General features: G+C 31.4%; 1 protein-coding gene across 1 annotated transcript in view; it reads left to right on the top strand.

Annotated features, from left to right (window-relative positions):
* Positions 1-12,468, top strand: part of LOC123294231 (lachesin-like) — a 206,450-nt gene that overhangs the window by 136,067 nt on the left and 57,915 nt on the right. Inside the window, exon 5 of the mRNA XM_044875347.1 lies at positions 804-935. Coding sequence (XP_044731282.1) covers positions 804-935 — 132 coding nt within the window. The remainder of the gene's footprint in view (positions 1-803; positions 936-12,468) is intronic.

Here is a 12,468-nt window from a genome sequence, read left to right as displayed (position 1 = left end):
ACAGAATAATATTGCAAGCTAATTTTCGTATTTTACCAAAATGTAATCGACCTTTCTTCTCTCAACGATGATAAAGGTTTTAAAATATGCAGATTATTCTATGAATTTTAAATACACTTCAAGCAGAAGACGATCAAATATGGTTGACTTGACTTTATATTCTAATGCAATAACGATACCAATGCTAGCTATGATCTGAAGATAACTGACCATACCTAACTCATTCACAGGTATTCCGTTTGGAAAAACATATTATCGGCTAGCATTGCGTAACATTCGTGGCATTGTTGGGGAAGTATTCCTTGTTGGGCAAGGAACAGAATCTTTGTTAAATTTTACTCATTTTATTTGCACTCGCCCCCTCTATCTCGAAAATAGTCGCTCTGCTATTATGCAACTCAGGAGCTTATTTGCCACGTAGCAGAAACTTAGGGTTCATGGATTTTTTGAATATCCTCGCCATTTTCTATTTAAACCAGCAGAGGTCAGTCTAGTATTTCGGAGTTGCGAATTTGTATACCTAAATTTTAACTATCAGCCAATAGCAGACAGATTCAAAGTGACAAATAAATTTGTTATTTTGACTTTCAGGATGAACACAATTTCCTAAAGTGTATAAAAATATTGTAAACTAATCCAACATCTAACATTATAATAATATTTTGTACAAAAAACAATGTTGTTATATAATTCGATACTAACCCTTCTTCTTACATATTGTCCTGTAGGATAGTATATAGTATATAGTGTTTGTTATATAATATGCAATTTACATAACTAAATAAGTTTGTTTTTAATTACAGCATTGTGGTCGTATGATGGTGATACACTACACTTAACAAATATCCAGCGTGCAGATATGGGTGCCTATCTATGTATCGCTTCAAATGGTATACCACCATCAGTTAGTAAACGTTTTACAGTTCAAGTACATTGTAAGTATATGCATTCGTACCTACAGCTACATAGCGCTACGAAAAATTATATTATATTCATACAGAAATTCTTTAATATGTTATGTTCTTCTATTATTTTATATACTACAACTCTACAAACGAGTGGTGAGAGTTTCTATGTGTGTCTATGTATGTGTGTATGGTAGTTGTGTGATGTTTTGTCATTGTGTGTACTATACACGGAGAACTTTTACTTAGGGTACATTCTATATCTTTTACCACGTATAATAAATAGATATTATCTCACAAAAAAGATCGGTAAAACAATCGCAGACAATAAGTACAGCGATATAGAGACAAAAATTTTTACAGATTTTCAATATTATGTACATTATTTATGATAATAAAATATAATAATAATAAAAATAACTGAAACCCCGACGACTACAGAGACACGCTCTTAAAAGTATGAAAACAATAAAATATTTTCATCTGAAATTGTTATGATAAGTAAAATCATCATTACAGTAGGAGGACCTCTAAGATTAATAGAAAAGAAGTCCCCCGACTGTAATGACGATTTTACTTATCATAACATTTTCAGATGAAAATATTTTCTTGTTTTTATACATTTAAGAGCGTGTTTCTGTAGTCGTCGGGGTTTTAGTCTTTCAACTTTATTTAATTTAAACTATTTGGGTTATAAAAGATAAAATTGGTTCACCCTGTTTATTGTCTCAAATGATTCACCGTGTAGTAGTACCTTTACCAAGACCGATGGTATTGTTTGAATTTTAGTTAATGGAGTTTTTATAATGATCATCTCACATAGTCTCTTTCGGTTTATATGTGTTATTATTATTGTACAAGACGATCTAATAAGGTCAATGACATAATAAAAATCTCGGCCTCAAATTATAACCTGGCTTTGGTGTCCGGTTTTTAATTATTTTGCTAAGTTTGGGGTACGTCTTTCAGGGATTTCATAATTTGACTTGAATAAGTTTTATTTTTTTTAAAGGAAAATTGTACAAGATTTTGGATAATAGAAATTCTTGAAGTTGGCAATCTAACTTGAGTATATACATCTATGACTTTTATATCTTTCAGTTTTATTTCATTCTGTACGATATTAAAAACTTTAAAACATTTTATTTTCGACTATGATACTTTAATAATAATTATACACACGTTTATACGACTAAGTGTAGTGACTATGATTACGACGTGTTCGGGGCAGGAATGATGGGGGATAATAATAAAATTAGGAGCATGTGGAATTTCACAATCATATTAGTTCTAGTATAATATTTAAATGGTGGTGTTTGTAACTATACAGATATGTTCGATTTACATCTAGGCATATAAATACACACGAGTATAAGTACATTCGTTAAGCAATGCATCTAAGTATGAGGTATTATAAGTGTTATATGAAATTGCAAAAGTGACTTGTATCGTGGTTTGACCGTTGTAGTTTATCTATTCAACTAAGAAACTCCCACTCTTCAAGCGTCTTACAACTATCTCAACACATATCGAAGCTTCAACACATATATATAATACCTCTCACTTAGATGCATTGCTTAACGCATGTATTCTGTCATACTCGTGATATTTTTATGCCTAAATGTAAATTGAACATTCTGTATAGTTTGTATATACATTTGAAAGTGTATTTTTAGTGACTAATAATAATTTAATTGCTAGATAAAATACCATTTTCATTCACAAAAAAAACATATTATTATAATAAAGTCAGTTGTTCGTGCGAAACGTACCAAAATTTTCATGTACGTTTTTCGGCAGACAGTCAAATATAGTTTTATGACGGTGGTAGAACAATAGTGATCCAAGTATAATATATCATAGTGGTTCAAATATGTATTCTTCCATGCCACACTCACCCAAGTACCCCCTTTTGACATCATTTTCCTTAAGAAATGCCAAACTACCAATGCGGGAAGAATTGTTTTTTAGATTGTGTAAAATCGAGTATGTATTATTTTTTCAAATAAAGTTATTAAATTGAATATTTTAAATCACCCATTTCAAAAAAAATCGCTCTAAGGAATCTGGTTATTCAGGGAAATAAAGTAAAATTCGAAATCATGGGTGGTCACATTGCATATAAACGAAAAGTACCTACACTGCAAAATAGCCATTCATATAAATGTCACTTATATATGAATAGCTCAATCTGACATGTACTTGCAAGCTTACTTCTAGAAATGATGGTTTAAGTTATAAATTTATTTGAGAGTTGAAACTTATTTAAGTTTTCTAAAGTCTCAGATGTCCTCCAGGTTTCAAAGAAGTTAAAATGTCATTGAAACCGGAAGCCTCTTGATTATTGAAAATTACGATTCCTGAAGGTTGTTTTTCCTTTTTCTTTAATGATAATTGAGAAAGAATCAAATGATTATAAATTATAATTATCGCAATCGCAATTTACATTTTCGTTAATTACCTGAAAGGAATAACTAATTGCTCCCCAAGTAAATAAATGTAAAACGTGTGAATATTATGTCAATAAATCTTAATAAAAATTGTATCGATCCGAGACGGCGTGTATTCAAAAAGTAGTGTAAAAGAAAACATTGATTCAACAGAAATATCTATTTGCACTAGTTTGTTTTTTCTTAATAGAAAACGATATAAACAAGTGAAAACAAACAATTGACTGAGTTAATTGTTGAAATACCATGTATAGAAAGTGTTGATTACTCTTACATATAATTTGTTCATAATTTGCGATTGTACGGGTAAACAGTGATGTTTACGAAAAATTGTTTCAAACAAAAGTTATTTCTTTTTTTTTTATAAGGAATATTTTTAACGCATACAGTTTTGTTCTACCTCTAACGGTTAACAAGATGAATCCTACAGATCCAAGACACAATTGACCTATGTTGCTCATTTACGAACTCGACCTCACATTTTACGTTTTAAGCACGCTTTAAAAATTTCAGCTTGATATCTCTTTTCGTTTTTAAGTTATCGTGATGACAGACGGACAGACGATAGACACACATACAGACAACCGGAAATGGACGAATAAGGTGATTTTATGAACAACTATTCCAAAATTTTGTTTATAGCATCAATGTTTTTAAGCGTTACAAACTTGGGACTAAACTTAATATACTTTAGAATATTTCGTATACATATGGTATAAAAATATACAATATTCAGCAACTCAACTCTTCTCCTTACAATTATAGAAGTCATGTGATGTTCTAGTCAAATTTTTATTACAATCTTTTTTATAATAGATTAATTTCTGTTTTTTTTTTATACACCTCATTTTTATTTGATTTACTTCGAAAATCTGTTTACAATGAAAAATAATATAAATAAATAAAAACTATTATTCCTGTTTAAGGAATTCGTTCAAAATGAAATAAATAAATAAATAAATAGAAAAACATTTGAGAAAGAGCTTTCAGTTTATCATAAATCATAATCTAATATAAAATTATGACGAGTAAAAAATAATACTTGAATGCCTTTTGACAATTATTTCAAATATATTGGATGGCAAAAAAATATGTATGATACCCTATATGTATAATAGGGTATTCTACTATGTTTGAAAATGTACTTCAAAATGTTGAATACCTTATATAAAGTACTTCAAAAATACCTTATGTACTGAGTTTCATCGAAATTAGAGATTAAAAAAATTTCTTAATTTTCTGCAAATATTTTTAAGGGGTACCCGTTTGAAAAAATCGAAAAAAACGAAAAAAAATTTTGGGTAATGGGGTAATTTTGATCCAAAAAGTATAAAAATCACAGTTAAATTTTACAGGCATGTACCCAGCTGTTTACACTGAACTGACAGTCGTATATTTAGGTACACTCAATATATTCATTCATCGTTTTAACGAAACATTACTCTTAATAATGTCTTGATATTATTAAATTGTTGTCAAGTTTACTTTTTAAATAAAAAATTTTTCATTATATTATTTTAAGAAAAAGAATGATCATACCATTTTTCTCCGAAGTTTCTTCGATGTTATAAAGTTTATTAATAGATTCAATTTTTTTGGGGTCTCGTATATCAAGAAGCTTTATATTTTTTTATCATGAATGAATTTTTCTATTAATAGCTTTCTATATTCTTAACTCGAAAAAAAAAACAATCATGACAATTTTGAATCACAAAAAGGTTTAATTTTCTTGTTGATATAGTACCTCGTTTTGTAATCACAAATTCAAACAAGTGAAATTTACAAAATTAAAAAAACCCTCGACAAATGCTGATCCGCTTAGGCGGTACGATGCCACAGACAGACAAACACACAGACACACACATAGCAGTCAAACTTTTAGCACCCTTTTTTTAGTTCGTGGGTTAAAAATAGCCATGAACATTTTTCGATAGAAAAACAATGATAGGAGTGTTTAAAAATCAATAAAATTTCATTACAACAAGTGAAAACAAACAACCATCTGAGTTAATTGTTGAAATACCATGCATAGTCAGTGTTGATTTCTTTATCACATTACACATACAAACATGTGACACATACATAACTGATAATCAAGTATAGTACATATAAAATTTCCGCCTAATTGGCGCCTTCACTGGTGATGTTTACGAAAAAAAAACAGTGATGTTTACGAAAAAATGTTTCAAACAAAAGTTGTTTAATTTTTGATAAGGAACATTTTTTACATTTAAACTTTTGTTCTATCTCTAACGGTTTACAAGATGGATCTTACGGACCCAAGACCCAATTGACCTATGATGCTCATTTACGAACTTGACCTCACTTTTTACGTCCTGAGTACACTGTAAAAATTTCAGCTCGATATCTTTTTTCGTTTTTGAGTTATCGTGTCCACAGGCGGACGGACGGACGGACAACCGGAAATGGACTAATTAGGTGATTTTATGAACACCTATGACAAAATTTTTTTCCTAACATCATTATTTTTAAGCGTTACAAACTTGGGACTAAACTTAATATACTATGTATATTTCATATATACATGGTATAAAAATCTTTCATCTGGTTATCAGATGGGTGAAGATCGATCTTATACCTTCTCTTGCTCTATGACACAATAATATAATCTACGAGAAACCGTCTAGAGCAGAAATATGAACGAATTCTTTCTCTCAACTTGATCATCGCTTTTTTTGGTTGTATTCGCACTTGATAATTTCGATTTTGGGAGTTTATTAGAATAATTTTATGGTCAATGTATAGAAAAAAAAATTTTATAGTAATTTTTATTAATTTTTTACGATGTTATCTATACACAAAACGTGGTCTCATTTTTATTAGCCATATAGACCTCTCAAAGGTCATTGGTACACTTAACTCGAACATAATATGTAAAACGGTATAATATACTAAAATTAGTTCGAAGTAAATTTTTTCCAATTTCTTTTACTATCCTTCAATAAACTTATATTATTAAAATGATACATATACGAGTGAGTATAAGATCTTCAGACCCTTTTACGAATAGTAGGTTAGTGAATATTATCCATATATAAGGTTACTTATTGTTCGATATTTTATGACTTGAGCATGTGTAATAAAATAATATCATAGCGTCATATCTATGACACCCAAATTCTATACTGTCATCACATATCTTATAAGTTGTATATAATAATGTGTATAAAGATGAGAAGTGTATAGGGTGTGTCATTAAAGCTGGGGGGATAGTGAAGAAAGAGAAAAAATTAAATCCCTTGACTGTAAGGGAACGTCTTAACCCGATCATCTTAGTCAAAATAAGTGGTCGACTCCGGAATCTAACGGAATAAACTGAATTTTTGTACAAACCTGCTAGTATAAATTTTGGCACTAATGGTCACGCGTGAGCGTTCCTAGATATTCATGGACAAAGGTCTTGAAAATCAATTTTTTGTGAATATCTCGTTACTTTTGACTTCAATCGTTTTAATATTTATTATAAAAGTTGTAGAGGATAAAATTTTCTAAAAATTTTGTCTAAAACTTTTTTTTGTTTCTTGAAATAGAAGGCGAAGAAGATGGTGCGCTCAGCTTAACCTTTATTATGATCCCCATGAGGCGAATGGAACCTACTTTATTTTATCAAGTCAAGAGGACACTTTTAATTTCTAGTACACTGGCATTACGGAATTGCTAGAATATGGCGTGATTTCATCCATAAATTGCGTGACTCGGTCAAGAGGGGGTAATAAAAAGCTTAAAAGCTACGCTGAGCTACGTTAGTGGAGAGGTGGCAATGAAGTCAAGCTACATGATTTTGGGTCCGTATGACTTATCTTGTAAACCGTAAGAGGAAGGAAAAAAATTTGTAAAAAGTGTTTGTTATGGAAAAGAAACAACTTTTGTATGAAACCTTATTTCGTAAACATCACTGTTTACTCTGAGGGTGCAAATTACGCCAAAACTTCGGTGTCCATTTTCTTCGAAGTATAAAAGATAGGAAGTTGAAAATTTGCAGGTAGCTTCAACTAGTAGTCTCATTTAACATTCCGAAAAAAAAAAATATAAATCTATTTTGTGTTTATGACTGACTGATGGTACTAGCCATATAAAAATGCTTTGTCAGACATGAGTCTATGCTCAATTAAAATTGTCCTCATACCCAATGATTGACTACACACATGATTATGTATTATAGATATGAATATATGAGACACATATAGAAAAGAAAACCCTTCTTAAAACTCTGAATGTATACTCATTTCAATTCATTTATTGATTTCAATCTAAAACTTGGATACTTTTTTCAATTGATGTCGTTCGTTTCACTTTATATGTATACCAAGTTAAGTATTTTGAATGAATATGGGTTTTACATATACATTATATTCTTCGCTGTCAAGTATAAAGGGATTAAGGCAATAATATTAAACCAAGCTGACGATGATTTGAATTAGCTTATTACTGTGTGTCCGAAACAGTAATGAATCGTAATTGAAATGAAAAGGACAATTTCGGAATAATTAGATTCAATGCGGAATAATATCAGAGACTGAACGAAATGAAAATGTTGGCTCTACAGTCAGTTTCATAAAATATCTCGAAAATTACTCATTTAATGGTCAAATAAACACGATTTTTGTAATTTTCGGGCCAAAATTACCTTATAAACTTAGTTTTATCGAAATCGGAAACAAAAACTTTTTTTACACTTTTTGCATTTTGTAAAAATCGAAAAAATTATAAAAAATTCAAAAAAACACAATTTTTGTAATTTTTGGTTGGGTTGGGTTGGGTAAGGTTGGGTTAGGTTGGGTTAGGCTGGGTTAGGCTGGGTTAGGTTGGGTTGGGTTGGGTTGGGTTGGGTTGGGTTGGGTTGGATGGTGGTGGTGGTGTTGGTGGTGGTGTTGTTGGTGGTGGTGGTGTTGGTGGTGTTGGTGGTGGGTGTGGTGTTGGTGGTAGCTGTGGGTGTGGTAGTGGTGGTGGGTGTGGTGGTGGTGGTGGGTGTGGGTTGAGTTGGGTTTTTTTCCCAATTTTATTGATCTTCTGTATATATAAAAATAAATTGCTGTGCGTTAGTCTCGCTAAAACTCAAAAACGGCTGGACCGATTTTCAAAATTTTTTGTTTGTTTTGTTCGCTATAGTTCAGGGATGGTTTAGAAAAAAAACTAAACAGAGCTGATATTAGAGTCATCGTTACTCACAGGGCATGATAACCTGAACAAGTTCCAACATCAGATTGGAAAAGACTATCTCCCGCGTGTGACAGATGCGGAGAAAATTCAGAAGAAACATCGATCCACTTTCTCTGTTACTGTCCGGCGCTCATACAGCACCGAAGGAAATGGTTTGGTTCGGCCATAGTCGAACCAGAAGAAATTAAGAAACTCAGCGCTAGGCAAATCCTGAGTTTCAGTACATCAGTTGGTTTATAATAGCCACTGAAAAGCGTAGCAGGGATAGAGTGCAAGGGTCTATTTGGCGATGCTAGAGCATGGTCCGCTAACTTCCATACCCATACCCCATAGATAGAATTTGCCAATCACATTATTTTTCATAAACATTGGTTTGGCTGTTGATTTAGGGGCTTGCTCCAGGACTGCCAGATGGAATAATTGGATACAAAAAGGGAATAATTTTGTAATTCTCTGTATTCAGCTTGTATATTATATATTTTTGTAGTTGCATGGTATTGTAAAGCTAAAAATAACTCATTACTTGACTACAAAGCATGTATTTGGTTTATATGTATATACCGTGCATTGAACCAAAACTTGTTTACAATACTGTAGGTTTAAAATCATCTTCAACATTTAATTATACCAAAGTTATAAAAATATTCACCAGTTGTGTATCGAATCTCCGAGGGGGAAGGAAGTAGAACGTTACGGTACTTACTTTCACAATAGTCATTTTCTGACCTAGTCCTGTATGCTTGATTATATTATTTGCATTTATGTACATATATATCGTCTTACGTTTTACTATGCTACAGTTTTTCTTCTCAAACTGTATGCTTGGTATTCTGTTATTTTAGTTTCTATTTTTTTTGGTCCTACATATCACGAAAATAATGCCTTATACACTATAATGAAAGTTAAAACGGAGTGGTGGTGAAAGTGATTGATTTCAGCAATTCGGAGGGGATTTCTTTAGGAAAAATCCGAGATTTCTTCGTTATGAGTTGCCTTAAAATCTCGAAATAGTTATTTGCCTCGTGGATGCACGATGAGCTAAAAAAGCAGCGGTTAATGAGCGGAAAATGTGACCTTTGCGACCGAGCTCTGATGTTAAGGAGTTTCTTTTATAGATATTGATTTAATTTTTTGATATATTCGGATACTTTTACATGCAAAAATGCTTAATTCTAAGATGGTCCTCAAGATTCAAATTCTTTATTTTCTCACGCCTGTTACTGAAGAGTAAATCAGTTTTCCATTTTGAACGATTATCATCGGCATAAAATTCTTCTATAAATAGCAGCGATATCACGGATCCACCAATCAAGTTGATTACAGATAAAATTTTTAACTTTTTCTTACGGTAATGAAAGCTCAGTGTCCAACTCTTCAAAAGAAATTTTTACTTGTATGAAGTAGAATTTAGATAGCTTCCAGACTTTTCCAGAGATATCATTGTCACATGCAAGCATATATATTTTTAAAAATTTTCCAAGGACAGAAAACTTTTTATATTGAATAGTTGACTTTTTTTCTAAGAGATCATGTGCTTACTCGAAGAAGATTTGTGACTTGATATATGCTTGATAGAAAAAAGCACTTTACGATCAAAACCTCAATATATTAAAGATATGTATACTAGAAATGTCGTCTTTCGCATAAAACTGTGATGCATTTACTCAAGTACATTATCTATGTATACCGGGTATTCAAATATTGCCACTACTGCTTTTTAAAATCCTAATTATTTCTCTGACTGATTTTAATAAGGCCGTTTCCGCACTCTCGCAAAGTCTCAAGAAGTTGAGTGAGGAAGGATAACGTGAAAGTAACACTTATGGAGTCTCGATGGTCCTCGTTTCGCCTTTTACTATGCTCAAAGAGCGATTTTTTTTACCCGAGTCAAAGTAAACACGAGGCATTCACACGTGTACGGTCGAGTATCATCTTCAAATTATCGTGTCATTCAGCAGCTTTGTATATGTCATAGTCCAAACTCTTAGCATGTCAAAAGTATTTTTAGCTGAAAAACGGGCAAAAGTACTTTTAACTGTTCTATAGTAACTTTGCCTGAAAAGCATTGGCTAATAGTTCTTTTGACTGCTAATTCGCGATCAAAAGTGATTTTTATGACGCTTCTGGTCAAAACTTGTTCATCTAATCACTAGAGGGGACTGAATAATCTCGGTATTTAATAACTTTGGTTCAAGCAACTCTGTCGAGATAAAAACGACTCGGTGTCAAATCAACTCGCGTTAACGTTGCGACTGCGTTTACTCACTGATTCACGTTTTGGCCATGCCTTTAATGGAGTAAGCATTTGGCCTGCGGTTTTATTAGCCCTTTGCGTTAACCCTGTGATTGGTAATTTTCTCAAACAACGTCTTTTATCTTGACTAAAATAATTTTCGATAGGAATCGATTTAAACAATTAATAAATTGTTTTTGATTTTAAACATGCTGGATATGGGTCATTTTAGACACCCGGAATACTATACCGAATATATTCCTCGTTACTATTTCGTTATAAAAGTATTCCCTTACTTACTGGTTACATCACGAATGCTTATGAAATCAAGAATTGTGTGTACGTAAGATATACACAAAACGCCAACCAATATTTGCCTTAACAAATTGAAAAATTTTTTTCCCCCGATCGAAAAACCATCATTTATATATACATAGCAATCTATTTCTCGAATAGAAGAATATATTAATAAAATATATTCGAACATTTCGATAAATTATGATTTAATATCATTGAATTTTTCTATATTTTTTCAAAATTGGCGGCTAAAAAATATGAAATATGAAGAATACAATGAATAGAAATAGTCTAAAAGTTTGGATAACATTCTTTGAAATATCAAAACTAATTGTAGCTCATATTATTGTTAAGTTTCATTCAAATCCATTAAGTAGTTTTTGCGTGAAAACCACCTTAGAGATTTTCAACTATTTCTAGTTGGCGCCTAAAAACATTTTTGAATTAAAATTATTTTCTTGGCTAAGACTAAGACTAACATTTGTTAACAAAATTAAAGCGTAAATGATTCTAACGTTTCTCATATAATGTTCGTGTTTCCGAAATCGAAAATTATGCTAATAAAAAAACAAAAAAGGTCATAGACATCTACAAAAGAAAAAAAGATAAAAAACTTACGAAAGAATGAAATCTTTTACTTAAAACCAACTTTAATGTTAGAAAACTATATGATGATAAATTCTATTTTTGTTGTGGGAATGTCTGTGTGTATATCCTGTGCTCCTGTGGCGGATGGGTATGCGACAACATATCATACAGTCTAAGAAAATAATCTAAAAAGTTTTTCTAAAATTAAATTTAACTTTGTTTTTCTAAGTTCGTTTTTTTTTTACTAGATACACTATTATTCGGGTATATAAACATTTATTTATTTATTTATCACACGAGCAACACCACCAACGATATCAAATAATTTAGTTATCACAATTTCGTTATTTCGCACGTGATATTTGCTCATACATCGTAACACACGTGTTATTTAGAGTGTTTGGTTTCGATATTTACAGCATGTTTTATAAGGTATTTGTGAATACTATCGGCCTATGTTTCTCCACACAAGAGGGATTTGCAAAAAACGATAATTATTCTTAAGAAGTGACTGAGTTAATTGTTGAAATACCATGTATAGACAGTGTTGATTCACTCTGTCACATTACACATACATACATGTCACATATACATAAATGATATACCCAAATAATACATACTATACAATTTGCGCATAATTAGCGCTCTCACGGGTGAACAGTGATGTTTACGAAAAAATGTTTCAAACAAAAGTTGTTTATTTTTTTATAAGAAACATTTTTTACAGTTAAACTTTTGTTCTATCTCTAACGGTTTACAAGAATTGACCCATGTTGCTCATTTACGAACTCGACCTCACTTTTTGCGTCCTCAG

Source organism: Chrysoperla carnea, chromosome 2 (assembly GCF_905475395.1).
Source record: "Chrysoperla carnea chromosome 2, inChrCarn1.1, whole genome shotgun sequence".
In the NCBI taxonomy this organism is placed as follows: domain Eukaryota; kingdom Metazoa; phylum Arthropoda; class Insecta; order Neuroptera; family Chrysopidae; genus Chrysoperla; species Chrysoperla carnea.
This window is presented reverse-complemented; position numbering and strand designations above follow the sequence as displayed.